Raw genomic sequence first — 17,829 nt, forward strand, 5'->3', positions numbered from 1 at the left:
ACTTTAGGAAAGATTCAAAACGCAACTGGTCCACACATGGAAAGTGAGGGTGATATCTTTCAAGTTAGATAGTGAAATCAATTCCCAGAAAAATAGGAACTCCCATTCATTGGAATTAATCTAACCCAGTGGTTCTCAACCTATGGGTTGTGACCCCATTTGGGGTCGAACGACCATTTTACGGGGGTCGCCAAACAACGCGATCTGCCATTTTTCCCCCTCAGGGGGCGGTGCCGCGCATGCACGCCACGCATGGGGGCGGCGCCGCGCATGCGCGGCGTGTCCGTGTGACAGGGGTCGCCATCACACAAAGATTGAGAACCGCTGATCTAACCCATACGAGAAAAGCCTAAGCAGCAACTTGTCAAAGTTGCTTTCCTTTGGATATGAGTACTAAGCAAATGGTTTCAACTTTCTGACCAAAATGCTTGCTTCCCAGATTGCAATTCTATGAACAGAACTTCAAATAATATAGACCTTTGCTAGTTTCAACTGTACAATGTTATCTTAATGTACACTGTACTAGAAAGCAATGTCACATAGTTCTTACCTGGTAAGTAAATACCCCATGATTAGATGTGTTAATAAATAATGTGTTTTCTACATTTCCCACAACTCTTGCAAGAAAAACTACATCAAATGACGTATTTCCTCCTGGGATAATTTTCTGAAAGAGAGAAAAAAAGCCAGAACATATGCCATGCTGTTGATTCAAAAGCACAGTGTGTATACAAAAGAAGAATTGATGTATGCAAGATATCGGTTAAAATCCCTGGACTAGGAATGAAAAAATCCAGATTGAAGTCCACCCTTAGTCATGGATGTTTACTGGATGACTTCGGACCAATCGCTTTTCTCATCCCAATCTACTTCCAATATTGTTGTGCAGAAAAATGGAAGAACAAAATGCAATGTAGCACATCTTAGATCCTGAGAGGAAAAAACCAGAATAGAAATCTAACAAAAAAATAATAATGAACCATTTGTCTTCCTTAGTTATCAGAATTAGAACTACAGTAGCATAATAAAGCTGAAGTCATTAAGTTTTTCCTTTGCATTACTTAATAAATTTGCAAATGCAATCTCTGGAGAAACTGATCTCTCATTGTTACTGAATTGTTCCTCATTGGAGGAATGATATAAACATATTTTAGTTATTGGGATTTTATTTAAAGTACAGTTTGTTATGATAGGATAAAAAGATTTCACAATAACAACAACTTCATAAAGCAAAACTGGCTCACCCTATTTTGAAAAAAAGAAGCATGAAAATGTGATGTTGTTGCAGATATTGAAACTAATACAATAGTCTCTTCTGAACTGGGATTATGCAAGTAAACTTTTTCCATTTTTGGCATCCCAACTGGCCTGTATAAAAAGAAAGACCAGAAAAAGCATTTAGAATCATTTATCTATTATCTTACCACAGAATATTTATATTTGCAGATCATAACATATTTTGATACATCATGAAAAAAAATCTGGTATACATGGTATCATTAAGAATATCTGTCTTATTTCTTTCTATAGGTGGTATAGTATTAAGTTAATAAAACAAAGAAATGCAAATAGTAATGTTATCATACAAGCAGTATTTAACTCTTTGTCCTAAAGCAAACAAGTGCAGCAACACTGAATGTCATATTAAAGAATTACTAACTTTAACATACGAAAGAAATAAAAATAAAGTTTTTACATGAGAGAGAGAAGCTTTATACAAAGGGAATTATATTGATAAATCAATGCTTAAGCTATTATTCCCTAATAATCATACGTTATCACTATGCTAATTCTACAATGCGAGTTACTACAGTAAGCAAATAAGATTTTCAGTTATATTAGGGACTATAAATAATCTTATTTATAAAATTGTTGGCATGCTACTTTGAAGCTTCAGTTGAGAATTGAGCCAATTAATATTCCAGTTAAATATTATTTCTTCCATTAGTAATTAAGATATGTCTCTAAAGTACTGATGCATTTTTGTTCTGAAAAAAAATACAGCACTGCAATTAACAATTCTCAAAGACAAGTTTCTAGGGTTCATGTTTAGGGTTAGGGACAGTCTTGGGAATTCTCAGCCTTTTGAAGTAAGCCAGGTCAGAAAACAGACTTCAAAAGTAATATTACAATTCTTTTTTATTGATGTAGGCTACCATAACAGAAATTTGAAAGCCATTTAACAGCATCTCCCTTTCTTCCCTCTCATACTCAACAGAGTTAAGGTAGAACTAGCTTGAGTTCCAATGTTTTCTTTCTGTACTGGGCTTAAATCATATTTTGCGAACTAGGGTCACATGGTATCTCCAAGGTAATCTTGGTTTTTCTTAAGTAAAAAACTAAACCAAAAGCAGTAGAAAAGGATGAACAATATTAATTTAGTTAACATGATTAACTAAATTAATATTCAATAGCTATTCACAGTTTGACTACTATGCAATCTTGTTTTCAATTAATTGTGATGAATACCTTCACTGAAAAAACAAGCTTCATTTTTTCACCCAACCCCTGGGTCCTCAGGCCTACTGGCATAACCAGAGGGACCTCCGAAGCTCAGAAACAATGAGGTTGACCTCACCTTGGGGGGGAGGGGAGAAAAGGCCCACTACCCAGGGCCTTCCAGATATAGCTCCCCAGATGAGAGAACCTAAAACATTCCCACTTTGTTGCATCTAGTGGGGTGGGAAGATGAAATTGGGGAGAGGTAATCCCTCAAATAACCTGATCCAATGCCATATAGGGCTTTAAAGTTCAACAACAGCACCTTGAACTGGACCTGGAAATAAACTGATAATCGCAACTTACAAAACACTTGTACAGTCACATCTTGTGCATCAACTGCAAACCTCTGTGGATCAGGAAACCCTGTTCACAGCCAATCACTTAGTCACCCTTCACAGGTTACTATAAGCTCTTGATGAAAATAACCTTGGAAAACATTCAGACGCTACAGCTGGTACAAAACAAGCCTGGACAGTGAAAGTTTACCCACTGCTTTGGGAGCTGCAATGATTGCCAGTAGGCTTCTGGATGTAATTCAAGGTGCCAGTTGCCACCTTTAAGACCATATATGGCTCTGGAATGGATTATCTGGGGGCATTTTCTCCATTATCCATCTAATGCTGGAGACTATCTAATCAGGTTGAATAGGGTCAATTACTTCCAGCTCCTATATATACAAGAATGACATCTGCCTTGGGCCTCAATATTTTCCCTATATCTTGGAATTACCTTCCCTATAGAGACTAGTTTACTTATCCCCTTTTGGGCCTCAGGAGAATAGTCATGACTGAGTGTTTCATCAAGTGCAGAAAAACAGAATGGTATGATTGAAGATTTGAACATGCAGTTGTATGCTGTTGTACATTGTGTGTTTGTGTACTATTTTAATATTGTATCTGGTTTATTTTATGGATTTATTATTTCAGACTTTTTTCCTACTAGATGATGCTGTTCAGATGCTTTCCAGAATTGGGTGGTATGCAAATAAAGGAAAGGAGTTTGCTAGTCGTAAATAGGGGGTGGCACTCATCTCCGTTTTAAGGGCCATGAGCCAGTGCTATCCAAAGACATTTCTGTGGTCATGTGGCCAGCATGATGTCATGGAGTGCTGTTTCCTCCCCATCACAGTGATACTTATTCATCTACTCATATCTGCATGCTTTCAAACTGCTAGGTGGGCAGGAGGTAGGTAAAGATGGGAGCTCATCCCATCATGTGATATACAGTAAAGTGCTCATGCAAATAAAGTAACTATATTGTATAATTAAATAATTAGTAGAGCATTACTTAATATAATTATTTCCTTATTTAATTAGGGCTCTCATTAGTTCATTTGAATTGCTGCTATAGAAGTTTCTCACATTCAGAAAGCCTGAGTTGCTACCTGCACATTGTTTTTAGAGCAACTGACTTAAATAAAATATTCAGCATGTTTCTTTACCCAACATTATGAACCAGAAAATACTACAAACATGTTATACTTATAGTGAATAAGCTATGCAACCAGAGAATAAGGGTAATGATATACTTGTGGCAGGTGTTTAATATTAGGGAAGAAAAGAATCTTGAATTTTATTTCAACTTATTTCAATTCTGTAACAGCTCAACACACTACTCAGACTTTTTCTACCTTCCTATGAAGAAGAACTAACAAAACAGATTCCATAACTCCATCACAAATTTCAGAATATAATTTTGTTTCAATTATGCTTGTGTTAAAGTACAGTTGTGAATTGTAAAGACTGGAAGACAGTCAACATTCTTCTGATTTTACATCTATGCTAATTACTTGAACATGACTGTCTATGTTATACATCATAAATTTAGGAATTCAAGAGTTATAATGAAGGAAGTCAAATCCATGCATGAACTGTCTTCTTTTAATTTTAAAACTGCCAGATCATTGCAGGACAGACAGCTCTATAAAAATCTTTTTCTTTAATTATAGAAAATATCTACAGTCAATCTATGTTCCTAGCTATAGTGTTCACTGATGATAAAAAAGAAGAAAAATGGGGAACATAAATAACTTCTTCTTGCCTGCTACTAACTAAGTTTACTTCTGTTTTTAAATCCTCTGTCAAAAACTTAGAATTCAGGGATTGCAACATGATATAATTCCTCTATATTCTGATTTCTTCTTCATTCAGGTTGCCAAATACAAACATATTTACTACAGGTGGCATTGGTGCTGAAACTGCAAAATTCTTCAAAAGGACTAGTTACTCTCAATGTAATGCAGCTTACAGGATATTGTCATGGTAATATGAAGAGATATCTCCATATAAGCCATTTTGCATTTTTATAAAAATATGGAACTTAAACCTAATGAACAAATAAATAAACCATTCGCTTAAATAGGATTCATATACGTACATATCATTTGAAGTGCTAAGCAGCAATCCTGCATATCTGACATCATGTTATTATCATTGTTGCTCTTTTAACATTACTGCTGCTACTACTACTGTTTGATTTATTGTCTGTTTTTATTTTATGCAACTTAAAATGTGCACACAATGCTTCTTTCTCCAATTTTCTCTACAAGAGAAAAATTGGGTTAGGCTGGCCCAAAATCACCAAGTTGACCTTTATGCCAAAGGAAGAGTTAGGGACCATGGTCTCCTGGCTTACAGTTAAACCATCTTAACAGTTTACTTTTATATAACTCCTGATTTATTTCAGGTCTTCTATTCAAGGGATGCAAAAGTGGCAGCTGTTGTTTTGCACATGCACACAATGTGCAATTTGACATAATGAAAAATAAGTTTATGCAATAGTTTCTGGAATTATTGTACAACTTGCTCTCTACCTGTATACTTTTTTTTCTGAAGGCATTGTTTAGTATATTAACTAAAATATTCCCAACTTACTGTTCATGAAAATCCAGCATTGGTGGTTCAAACCGAATACGTCTGCAATTTCCTCGATACATAGATACACTGTTACACACAAAAAAAGGCACTCAATTTTAACATGCTCAGATATATAGGTAAAGACTTATAGCCTAACAATAACTAAAAATTCTATTTTTATAATTGAGTCATTTTTACATAAAAACATATGTATCTTTTTCCTACACGCACAGGCAGTGTCTTAGACCATACAGAACTCTTTAAGACAACTTACATTCAGAAATCTAGTTGAAAAAAGACTATGCCTCACATTATGGAAATACTTTTTTATTTTAATCTTTGGGCGGCAGCATGCAATGCAGGAGCACTGAAGCAACCACCTATTTGCCAAATTTCAACTTCATGAGAGTCATTGGTCCCAGATTTTGGATGTATTCTGTAAATTAGCCCATTTGAGGTACAATGGTTCAAAAATAATTGCCCTATGATGCACTATCTCACCCAGTTAAAGATTATACATATGAAAGTTTTACTAGAATATATATTGCAGATAATTTAAGATCTTATTTATAATGAAATATGTTGCATTAATGATACCAATGTGGGCTTTTGAGTATTATGTGCTAAAAGAAAAGAAAATCTTTCCTATAATTTTGGGAAAAAGAATGGTTATTTTTCACCTCCAGGTAGCTTTGGATGACAAAGATTATTTAAATCAATTTTAGGTTAGCTAATATCCTGATTTGAAGACGGAAATAGCCTTGGTTGGATTTCTAATTACAGACATAAGAGGAACAGAGTTCTTTCAGTGGCTATTATTAACTATGATATCCAACTGGGTCAACTTGTCACAGAATTTTGGCGTGGTAAATCACTCCTGGAATGTGCAGGAATGTTCATGAATATAAAGCTGAGACACTATACCAATTGTATTTGTTCTTTAAGATAAAATGGTTCCATTCATAATTTCCTTCCATCTTTAACATTCACATGAAATAAGTGAAAAAGAACCATCAGGGAATTTGGCTTAAGTATCACAACAGTGCAAGTCTTATTATAATTATATATTATATAGCTATTTACTCAGACAACTTTCAACAAGACATTCATTACAAAAGCTGCAATAAAATAATATGAAAATGAACTTTATTTTATTCAATATAACTTTAATCAAGACTAGATATAATTCTCATTTAAAGTGATGTGGTGAAAACCAAATGCTTATTTGGAGGCAGTTCTGACAGGCTTATATGTCACATACAGAGTTATCTTTATTGATGAAACTGCATGTATATACTGTATATCTTTATTATGGTGTTAGACCAGTACAGATAAAACAATAAAAGCAGTAACAGCAGTAAAAACAATAGATTCCATTTGCCCATTAAGTCAAAACTGAAATAGACATGATGCAGGGACTATTGCATTCTAATAGAAATTGGACACAGGCTGAATCTAATTTATCAGGATCCCTGCCAATCAAGGAAACCTTTTATCTCTACAGAAAGGGCAACAGAAGATGGCATGTCCCCAAATTTTTACCTCTCCTGTATTAGAGGAACAAAGCTATTAAACCACTGGGTGCTTTTATATGTGCCCTTTAGTATAGTAGACAGGAGGATTTAACACCTTATCAGCATAAAAGATTTTCTGTGGTTTGGTTTTTCTAATTATGAAAGTATCCTGCAGGAATCACTAAATATTTGAACCACTCTAAGGCTTAAAAAACCTAGTACTTTTTCAATTTTCATGGCATTCTATGTCAAAGATTCTTTATTTAATGGCTAGCTTAGCCCTGTCATACTCCATTGTTAGGGGAGAAATCCCGAAGGGAATAATTTCAGCTGGGATTGATTTGATCCCCCCCCCCAAAATTATAGGCATTCTGGAGGAGGAGTATAATCCTCTAGGGCAGACATGTCAAACTTGCGACATCACATGATGTCGCGCGACGTATCGGAGCTTTTTCTCCATTGCCTGCAATAGAGTGGGCGTGGTTTCCTGGCGACATGTCCAGCCCACGGGCCAGCAGTTTGACACCCCTGCTCTAGGGCAATATTTTAATTTCAGCCATAATTTTAAAGATACAAGATACACCCTTGCCTCCACCTTATTCATACTTGTCTCCAGCCAAAGGATAACATTTGGGGCACATCAGGAGAGTTGTAAAGTTGCTCTAAGAGACTATACTTGTTCCAGAAGGCAAAATGAGGCAGAGCCTGCCTTTGATTTTGCCTGAGAGATTTATCACTGGCGCTATGAAATACTGCTCAACCCCTGTGTAGAAACTTCTGGATGGCATCTGAGGATTTTTGTGCTGTTGTATATCAAATATGGGCCTTTTTGAGCCAATGCATGAAATACCACTCTTAAATATTTAAAGCTGATAACCTGTTCAGTTTGGCAGCATCTATGTGCCAGGAGCACAACTTGGGACTCTTGGCAAAAAAACAAGACTTTGTTTGTTTGCTTGTTTGTTTTTGATAACTGAATGCTTACAGCATTCTGCCAGTTCCCTCAGAGACCTTCTGAAAAGAAACAACCACATCATGGTCTGCATAAAATAAAAGGAGATATGATAGCTCTTCCAAAGAACATGGTATGCAATTTGGAATTTTGAAGGTTTAAAACAGTTTTGTTTTCAAGCAGCTGATAATTGATCTATAAAATCCAAATAACCCAATATATGGAAAATTGTATACACCTATACTGAACACTTAGATTGTTTTACTTAAGGAAAGATTGGCAGATATATGAGATGGAGCCTTTTCTCAGTATGGAGATGGAGAATCCACCAATGGGTTTTCTCTGTCTGCCTGCTCTAGAGACCAAGTAGCCAAACTTGACACGCCCCCACCCCTTGCTAGGAGATCCAGTCTTAACGAGGGCAAAGTGGCTGAAGGTGGACAAGGTGTTGGCTCTCAAACCCTTAAATAAGGCCTAACTGACCTAAAGGGATGGGTGTGGATTCTCCATCTCCGTACTGAGAAAAGGCGTTCAGGTAAGACAACGCCCCTTCTCCATTTCAGGAGATGGAGAATCCATCAATGGGACATACCAAAGACTCACTGTCCCGATGGCTGGGAAACAGATAAGGCCGGAATAGAGTCCCCGGAGACCACTTGCTGGAGGACCCTCCGACCAAAGCAGGCGTCCGCCGAAGCAAAACGGTCGATCCTGTAATGCGTACAAACGCAGCCCTGCAAATCTCCTCGATGGACGCCTGAGTGGCCCATGCCGCAGATGTTGCAGCATTGCGAGTGGAATGGGCAGTGAGATGATTTGGAGCCCGTAGTGAAGAGGACTGGTATGCCTCCACGATACAGGCCCTGATCCACCTGCCAATAGTGCCAGCAGAAACTTTCTGTCCCAGAGAAGCCGGACGGAAAGAAGCAAAGAGGGCCTCAGACCTACGAAATGGCTCTGTACGTTTTATATAACGCTGCAGCACCCTACGGACGTCCAGCGTGTGCCACTGCCGCTCCAAGTCATGGGAAGGATTGGGACAAAAATTTGGTAAGATAACTTCCTGTGCTCTATGGAAGAGCGAATTGACTTTGGGCACAAATGTGGGGTCCAGGCGAAGGACCACCCGGTCGCTGTGAAAAACACAAAGGTCATCCCTAACCGATAGAGCAGCTAGCTCAGAGATATGCCTGGCTGACGTGATAGCAATTAAGAACGCAACCTTAAGGGATAGATTCCGTAACGGAATAGTCATTATGGGCTCAAAGGGTGGTTTTGTTAGAGCGCGAAAGACGCAAGGCAGTTCCCAAGAAGGATACCTGTGTACCACAGGAGGCCTGGTGTTACATGCACCCTTGATAAAGGTGCGAATCCTAGAATGATGAGCCAAGGGACCAGAGTCCATGCAGGTGAGAATCGTGGACAAGGCTACCACCTGTTTGCGAATAGTCGCGGGGGCGAGGCATCTGTCCAGACCTTCCAAAAGGTAATTTACTATCTGAGGGATGGTCAATTTGGAAATGTCAAGCTGCCACCTTTGACACCAATGGCAAAAACTTTTCCAAGTAGCGATTGGTCGCCGGACGGCGGGAAGCCTGAATCATGGCGCAAGGGGAGAATAGTTCTTGTGCCATTATGCTGCGCTCAAGTGCCAGACGGCTAGCTGCAACATTGGGGGTCCGGGTGTTGGAGGGACCCCTGGTGTAGGGACACGCGATGAGGGAGAATCTTCCATGGGGGAGATTGGGCAAGAGTCAAGTCGGCAAACCACGGCCTCTGCAGCCAGTACGGGGCCGTGAAGATCACTTCCTGGATTAATTTGCGAATGGTCGCAGGTATGAGCAGAAGGGGAGAAAAGGCGTAAAGGTGGCCCAGTGGCCACAGAGTCCGCAGGGCGTCCATCCTCTCCACCTCTGGAAGGAAATAGCGGGAGTAGAACCTGGGGAGTTGGGCATTGGTCGATGATGCAAACAGGTCGAGGACCGGTAGGCCGAACCTGTGACAGATCTCGGAGAACAGGTCCGGATGTAACCCCCACTCTGAGGGATCCACGGTGGAGCGACTCAGAAAGTCTGCTTGCTGGTTGTTGACCCCCAATATGTGTTCAGCCTTGAGGGAGGCCAGGTTGGACTCTGCCCAGGAGACCAGGATCCGTGCCTCGTACATGAGGGACTTGGACCTGGTGCCCCCCTAATGGTTGATGAGTGCCTTGGAAGCCACGTTGTCCGTGAGGACTAGGACGTGGCGTCACCTGATTGTTTGTCTGAATTGGCGAAGAGCTAGGTGGATGGCCCTGAGTTCCAGCCAATTGATGTTGTGTCTCAAGTCTGCGCAGGACCAACGGCCCTGCGCGAACTGAGACTGTAGATGGGCCCCCCATCGGAACAGACTGGCATCTGTTGTGATGGTGATGCGGTCCGGTTCCTTGAAAGGAGATCCTTTGGTCGCTGCTCACGAGAACCACCAGCGAAGCGCCCTTTGAATGTGAACCAGAACTCTGACTTGATGGTTGGATGCGCTGGCATTCACCCATCGGAAGGGTAGCAGAAACCATTGGAGGTCCCACAAGTGGAGTCTGGGCCAGGGAACTATGGCTATGCAGGAGACCATCTTTCCTAATAGTTGGGAGAGTAAGACCAATGGAACTGTAAGTTCCCTGTACACCCGGCAAGCAAGCTCCCTGATGCTGACCACTCGTTCCTAGGAGAGATAGACCATGCAGTTGGTGGTGTCTATCATGGCTCCCAGGTGCAAGAGCCTGGATGAGGGAACTGTCTGGCTTTTTCTAAAGTTGACTGAGAAGCCATGTTGTTGAAGGACCTGAATGGTGTGTTTTACGTCCGCCTGAGCTGTCTGGAAGGATGACGCTTGAATCAGAATGTCGTCCAGATAACACTGGACAAGTATTGGTATCCTCCTCAACTGGGCGGCTAAGATGGCCAGGATTTTGGTGAATACCCTGGGTGCTGAAGAGAGACCGAAGGGAAGGGCTTTGTACTGGAAGTGCCTGCCCTTGTAACAGAACCTTAGGAGCCTTCTGTGAGCTGGGTGGATAGCAATGTGAAGGTACGCTTCCGTGAGGTCTATGGACACATTGGGAAGTCCCCCTGCCCGATGCCTCCCAGGATGGACTGGAGGGATTGCATCTTGAACTTTTTGTAAGTGATGTAATGATTGAGATGTTTGAGGTCCAGGATTGCTCTCCACCCCCGATGCCTTGGGAACCACAAAGAGGATGGAGTAGAACCCCTTTCCCCTGTGTTCTGACGGTACCGGTTCGATGGCCTGAATTTCTAAAAGATGTTGGATGGCCTCCTGCATGAGTCCGTTTGAGGGGATCCCTGGAGACGGAACAGACAACAAGACAATCCGGGGGTTGTGCTAGAAACTCTAGGGGCAGACTGAACTGGATGGTTTGCAAGACCCAGGTGTCCGTGGAGGTGAGTTCCCATTGATGGAAGAAGTGGGTTAGTCTTCCCCCGATGGGAAGAACAGAGTAGGAGTCACTTGGACTTTCTATAGGGGCGTCGTGCCTCTCGAAATGGCCGCTTAGCCTGGGCCTGTTGTCTGGATCGAAACGCTGGCCTGTCATAAGGGCAATCGTACGGTCATTCCTGTCTGGGAGTATATGATCGAGATGGTTGGGAGTCCATTGTACCTGCTGGCTGCCGAAAGGACTGCCTACAAAAGTAGGGGTTGGTCCGTTTCTCGGACTTCTTTTTTAAGTGAGCCATGACCTTGCGCTTGTCCTTGTTTTCTATAAGGTATGGAGCCAAGGCCTCCCCAAACAAATTGTTGCCCAGATAAGGGGCAGTCGCTAGACGCCATTTGAGTTTGGCATCAGCCTGCCAATGTTTAAGTCACAGCATCCGCCTGGCAGTGATGTTGGAAGCAACGGACCTAGAGGCAAAAATGGCGGACTGAAGCGTTGCATCAGCCGTGTACTCAGTGGCCGCTACCATCTTGCTTAGGTCCTGGTGACTCCGCAAGTCCTCAGCAGGTACTCTAGCCTGAAGCTGGCACAGCCATAAAAGTGTAGTCATGACAAAAAATGACGCACAGCTAGCCGTTTTGATTGCCCATGCCGTTGACTGATGGGTCTTCCGGAAGGTGTGTTCCCATTTCTTGTCGTCCACTTTAAACAATCGCCGTTTGGGATACCAGGGGTATCCATGCCTCATCTACTTTGGGGACCTCCAACGCATCGGTGAGATCTGTGGAGGTGCTATAGATCTTTTTGTCAGTTCCGCTGATGGTAGGGAATGAAGCGGGGGAAGCCCCTGGCTTCTTTATCCCTTTCAGGAAGATAGAGGGACACGGAACATGATGTTCGGTTGCCAACGTCTCAAAAAATATCAGATTGGGGCTGGTATCCGATGGGGCCTGTGGTTGAGGGAACTGATCTGAGCCTATATTAGCTGTTGCCTTGGCCTTGCGCAGGATTGAAAGAAAAAGGGCCGAATTGAAAAGGCCTCCCGAAGAGGAAGGCTCGGGAGGAAGTTCCTCATCCTCTGACAGAATGATATCTGGTAACTCCTCACCTTGTGGGGATGAGTATCGCTCATGGAAGAGTGCGCAGGAGAGGTAGGCTCCTGGGGCATAGGAAGGTCCATAGGGGACCCATAAGGTGGCATTGCTGAAGTGGAAGCCCCTTCATCAGGTGTCTGAAGGGAGCGCTGTGCCAGGGCTCTATCCACTACCTTAGAAAGTAAAGCCTCAAGGCGTCCATCGGAGAAAAGATCTCCAAAGTCCAGTCCCCTGAGTCCAGCAGCCGTGGGAGTAAAGGTGGCCTCTGGCACCATGCCTGGGGGTATAGTTGTGTGCTGTGTCACTGGGGGTGGTGAACCTAGAGTGAGCGGCGTCCCTGGGATGGACCACACGCCTTGAGTCGAGGTTGAAGGCCCTAGTGGGAGATCAGCGTCAGGGCCCGCCAACTGCATCGCATCTAGTCCGGCCTGCCTCTGTGCTCTGGAGAACTCCTTCTCCAGAGCCTGGTGCCTACGGCTGGCTTGCTTCTCTGCCAGCTTGGAAGACTTTAGGGTGTGCTTGGTCTTGGATTTGGACTTGCCTGCTGTCCTCTGTTCAGAGGGATTATTGCAGCCGTGACTGGAGGATGGAGAGGCAGTGCTCATGGACTGAGGCAACGTAGAGCCTTCCATCCCAGTGGAGCAGTCTCAGAAAGGTTGAGAGTATGCTCTGGCAGGCAAGTAGCTGGCGAGAGCAAAATTGGAACAAGCAACAAGACTGTTCCCCTGACCACCCAACCAAAAATGAAATATTTTCTCTCTGGGGTTTGGTCATGGCTCTTGAGTTAGATACCGAAGTCACGCTTGGAACCACTCTCTGGGCTCCGCCTGGAGGCCTTAGGTGGCCAGTCAGTGTGCACCAGTAAAATGAGAAAAGGACAAAGGACCCACAAGGGGTGCAGAGGCCTCAAACAAAAATGAGTGAATATACAGGGAGATGCGAACGCAATTGCTGGCTATTACTGTGTTCTGGGCCTGACTAATCGCAATAACTAGGCCTCACTAGGTCTGGGTGCCACCACATGTTTTCAAGATGGCCGCTGTTACTTCAGATGGCCTGTAAGGCCTAGAGGAACCTTTGTGAATTAACTGCCCTTAGTTGAAACGCCAGATTTTTTCAGTGGAATAATCTATTATAGGCTATGATACGCTAAACACAGAATGAGAAGTTCACTGATGGAATGGTTGTGACTGGAAGAGTCTTTGTTCGCCTCCTGAGTAACGATGGGTTTCAAAATGGCGGCCACGACTCATCCTCAGCCGAGGACAGTCTATGCGGCCCCAACAGCTCTTCCTATAACCTTAGGCAATCGCAGAACAGCGGTAGCCTCTACTAACAAATCCCTTCGTGTTCTGCCTCCCTACTGGCAGGCAATCCACGAGGCTTGTATTCACTTCGTTTGCCTGAAAACGGCAAACAAAATGGCGCCCACGACTGGCTGCCTCGGAAGCCTCTGAGAGTCTGAGATCAATAGCCAGATTCAGATGAGCAGCCAGCCAAACAACAGGGGCCCAGAAGGAATGAAATTGGGGAAATGGGGAGAAATGTGATTGTAGCAGCTCCTGTAAGGTTTTTCCCCCCAGGTCCCTGGGGAGGAATAGAAAGCTGAGGGGAATTTCCCCCCCACCACCACCCCAAACACTATCCACTAATAAGGTTCATACTGAACCCAGTACTTGTGGGGAATTTTGGTTAGAGGGGTTGTAATTTGGAAGATTGCCAATTTAAAATAAGGAGACTTCACCAATGGATTTATCTCTGACCTGCTATCTGCTGAGAGTCAAACCAGACACGTCTTCAAGAGCTGAGACCAAGTTAAGACTGATCTCCTAGCAAGAGGAGACGTGTCAAGTTTGGCTACTTGGTCTCAAGAGCAGGGAGACAGAGAAAACCCATTGGTGGATTCTCCATCTCCTGTACTGGAGAAAAGGCACTTTCAAATGGTCACATGGTTATGGCATTTTCTCCTGGAAAAAAAAACTAAGAAATCCAGTATTCTGTCTTCTTGATATCTTGACTATATTTTAATTTATATTTACCTAACATTTTATTATTCATATTGTAAAACTGAAATGTTTTTTCTTAAAAGACAAAAATATGAGTCTACGTCAGAATTCATCAGAAAATTTGAGATCAGATATCAAAAAAAGTTTTAATTCATTTGTTTAACTAAAAACTTTTAAGTTGGATTTAATTCATTAGAACTTCATAGGCACACTTATGGAGCTTCCTTGGCAATTATATAAAAGTGGTTTCTACTATTTATTTCTGGGATCTTTTAAAGACTTTCTCCTTTAAAGCCTGCAGCCCTGGGATTTCCAGGTGGTCTCTCATATTCATATGTTCTAAGCCTGTTTAGCTTTTCTGAATTCAATGAAAATTAGCTTAGAACCTGCCACCTCCTGAAGCTTCAATGTATTTATTGTGTATAAACAGAAAAGTGTAGGATAATTTAAAATTAATATCCTAAAATATAAATTTCTAAAAGGACATATTAGATCAATGATTTATTCAACAATCTTCCCCACACCCACACTGCAATTAATATCACTGCTCCAACTTTGTGGTAACTGGCTATTAAAATGAAATAAAACAAAGATCAGCCATTCAAATGAAATAAAACAAAAGTCAGTCTCAGGATACAAAAAGGATTTCCCACCCACAGCCTAGATCAGGGGTGTCAAACTGCCGGCCCATGGGCCGGTTTCATCATACCGGAGCCACGCCCACCCCACTGCCGGCAATAGCGAAAAAGTTCCAATATGTTGCGTGATGTCATGTGATGTCGCGAGTTTGACATGTCTGGCCTAGATGGAACTAGATGACTCAGCATTTTCCATGAGCAGCTATCTGTAGGTTACATCAGATTACTGAACATGAAAGCAAAATTGCTTTATGTGCTGTGAGAGAAATAATTACTCGAGAGAAATTGGTTGCAGATGAACAAGAGCAAGTCTAAAGGCAAGTCTAAGATGCGATCTAAGGCTAACAACTGTTCTAGAAATTAATGGCCAAGTAGGACAGGAAGAATCAGCTTGATCAAATGAGAGAATCAGGGAAAATTAAACCTAAGGTATTAGTTGGATTGGATTAATTGGATTAAACAACTGAGATTTCTGAAGACCAAGAATTTTAATACAGCTAGGATTTATTATAGGTAAATCCAGAAATTAATTTAGTTGTCAAATATGCATTTAAGAGAGAATCCTCTAGCTAGGTTTTCAGTGCAATTCAATACCCAATAAATTGATGTTTCCTCCCCTAAATCCTTAAGTACTTCCATATGTATTTGCCTTGATTAACAATAACTTGGAGGATGGCTACCAATTCCAAAAGACTCCAGATCTAAATCATATAGATTATTACCTTGTACACTGCTCAGCTATGTAGTGTTTGGAAGAGACCCAGCCTGAAATGGCTGCTTAATACCTTGGTTTTAACCAAATCTAGGGAGATCCAGATTGAAGACCACTTTTAGTAATGGAAGCTTATTGGGCCAGGTCATTATCCTTTAATTCTATTTATTTTACAAGAGGGTTGTTTTGTGAAAAATCAGGATAGGGGTTTTAGGTTTGCTACTTTGAACTTTTGAGAAAAATGAAATGTATCATCTAAATATATAAAAGAGATAAGTAGTTATCCCACACATTTTCCTGGTTCATCTGGGCAGCAATTTTTGCTTATCAGCCCTGTTTCTTTGAAACAGCAATCCTTCCTGAACAATCCCATTTGAGAAATACAAGATTCATGCAACAAGGATATATAACTTTTAAATCTAAGAACCACAGTTGTAGCAGTACATTATGTACTATCAAATAGTACTAAAGGCCAATACAAAAATAAAATCTAAACATCAGACTAGTAGCTTTTGCAGAGGTTTACATGAAGCATCTGAAAAGCAGCATGTGATCTTAAATCTGCAGATTATGCATTCTTGTTACAAAGGAAAAGACTGCAAAGGATCTTATATTCAGACAAGACAACTCTAAGTTGCACTGATGAATCTAGACTGAAGTAATGCTAATACTTAATATTCACTAAATATTAAATAGTGAATAGAAAAATAGGCATGCAAGATTTCTTCACAGATAAAGCCTACCAGTTTCTATCCTGGATAATTGGCTGGACAATGCTGAATCTCTCCTAGTTACATCTGCTTTGGCCCTCCCTGAAATGGCAAGCAAAAGCTGGAGGATGTAATGTTAAGATAGAAGTAATCTGTTGTAATTATAATTTCCTCCTCCATATAAAAGGAGGAAAGGCTGAAAAGATCTTAGTAGCCAACCTGGAACTCAGCCAGGAATACCTTCCGAGTAGCTAGGCAGTCTTGAATCTGGCTGCCTCGGGAGTACGTAGGCGTGCACCTCTGAAGATCCCTCTGTCCAGGGAGCCAGAGGCGGCAGCAAAGGAAGGGGAATGGGGGCAACGGGAGTTTCTTTGCCTGACCCCAAAGACTAGAGAGGAGAATGGCTTTATTTTGGTTGGTTGTCTGTACTACAAGGTAAACAACAGGTATGAATGGAAGGGTAGGCAGGCAGCCAGCAAGTAAGACCCGTAGGTTTTGATAGGGTTGGGTAATGTGCACTTGTCGAACTCTACTTGGAAAAGCTGCTAAGGGGACGCAGCTGCATGATAGTGGTTCAGATGGGCAGACGGACTTGGCTTGCAGAGTTTCATTTTTCTTGCTCAATCCGGTGGGCCAGTACCACCATCATGAGGTGAAGTGAGGCAGGTGGCGGGAAGGTGGCCTGGCTGCAGGGCCCCAAAATTCGCGGGTGCAGGGCACATGGGTCAGCTCCACTGCCCACCATGCCTCACCTTGTAGCGGCAGCACCAGCCCGCTGGATGCGCTATGTCGCCACTTGCCCTGTTGTGGCCATGGGAAAGCAGACAATGGGATGGAGAGGGTTGGCTCGATGGTCACCTGCACTGTGTGGGCTTTGCAACCCCAGAGTGCGCTTACCAAGGGGTTGGCAGGCTGCGGCTGCTACCGGACACTCTTGGCCACCACGCACTTGCCACCATGTGCGTGTGCCAACAGTGTCTCAAGTTCATCAGTTTACATACGGTAACTTTACCTCTTGTCCAAAGGTGCCCACTTGGGTACAGTATGTACAAATACTTAATTATAATTTATATTATTTATATTAAGTATTAATGTCAATATTATTATTTATTTATATTTAATTATATATTAATAATATTTTATAATTCAATAAGTCCATTGTGTGTTGCAATGGTTGTTTGGCTGATGATCTTTAACTAGGGCCGTGGATGGGTATTCCAGTGTGACAATGACCCAAAACGCACAGCTAAGGCAACAAAGGAGTGGCTCAGGAAGAAGCACATTAAGGTCCCAGAGTGGCCTAGCCAGTCTCCAGACCTTAATTCCATAGAAAATCTGTGGAGGGAGCTGAAGATTTGACCTGCCAAACGTCAACCTCAAAATCTTAATAACTTGGAGAGGATCTGCAAAGAG

General features: G+C 42.1%; 1 protein-coding gene across 1 annotated transcript in view; it reads right to left on the bottom strand.

Annotated features, from left to right (window-relative positions):
• TMEM131 (transmembrane protein 131) overlaps positions 1 to 17,829 on the bottom strand; it is a 134,584-nt gene that overhangs the window by 88,941 nt on the left and 27,814 nt on the right. Inside the window, exons 4-6 of the mRNA XM_039340650.1 lie at positions 5,376 to 5,444; positions 1,245 to 1,368; positions 551 to 667 (exon numbers count right to left, since the gene is read on the bottom strand). Of these exons, the coding sequence (XP_039196584.1) occupies positions 551 to 667; positions 1,245 to 1,368; positions 5,376 to 5,444 (310 nt within the window). The remainder of the gene's footprint in view (positions 1 to 550; positions 668 to 1,244; positions 1,369 to 5,375; positions 5,445 to 17,829) is intronic.

The sequence above is a fragment of the Crotalus tigris genome, unplaced genomic scaffold, assembly GCF_016545835.1.
Source record: "Crotalus tigris isolate CLP2741 ecotype Arizona unplaced genomic scaffold, ASM1654583v1 scf7180000017753.6788120, whole genome shotgun sequence".
NCBI classification, from domain to species: domain Eukaryota; kingdom Metazoa; phylum Chordata; class Lepidosauria; order Squamata; family Viperidae; genus Crotalus; species Crotalus tigris.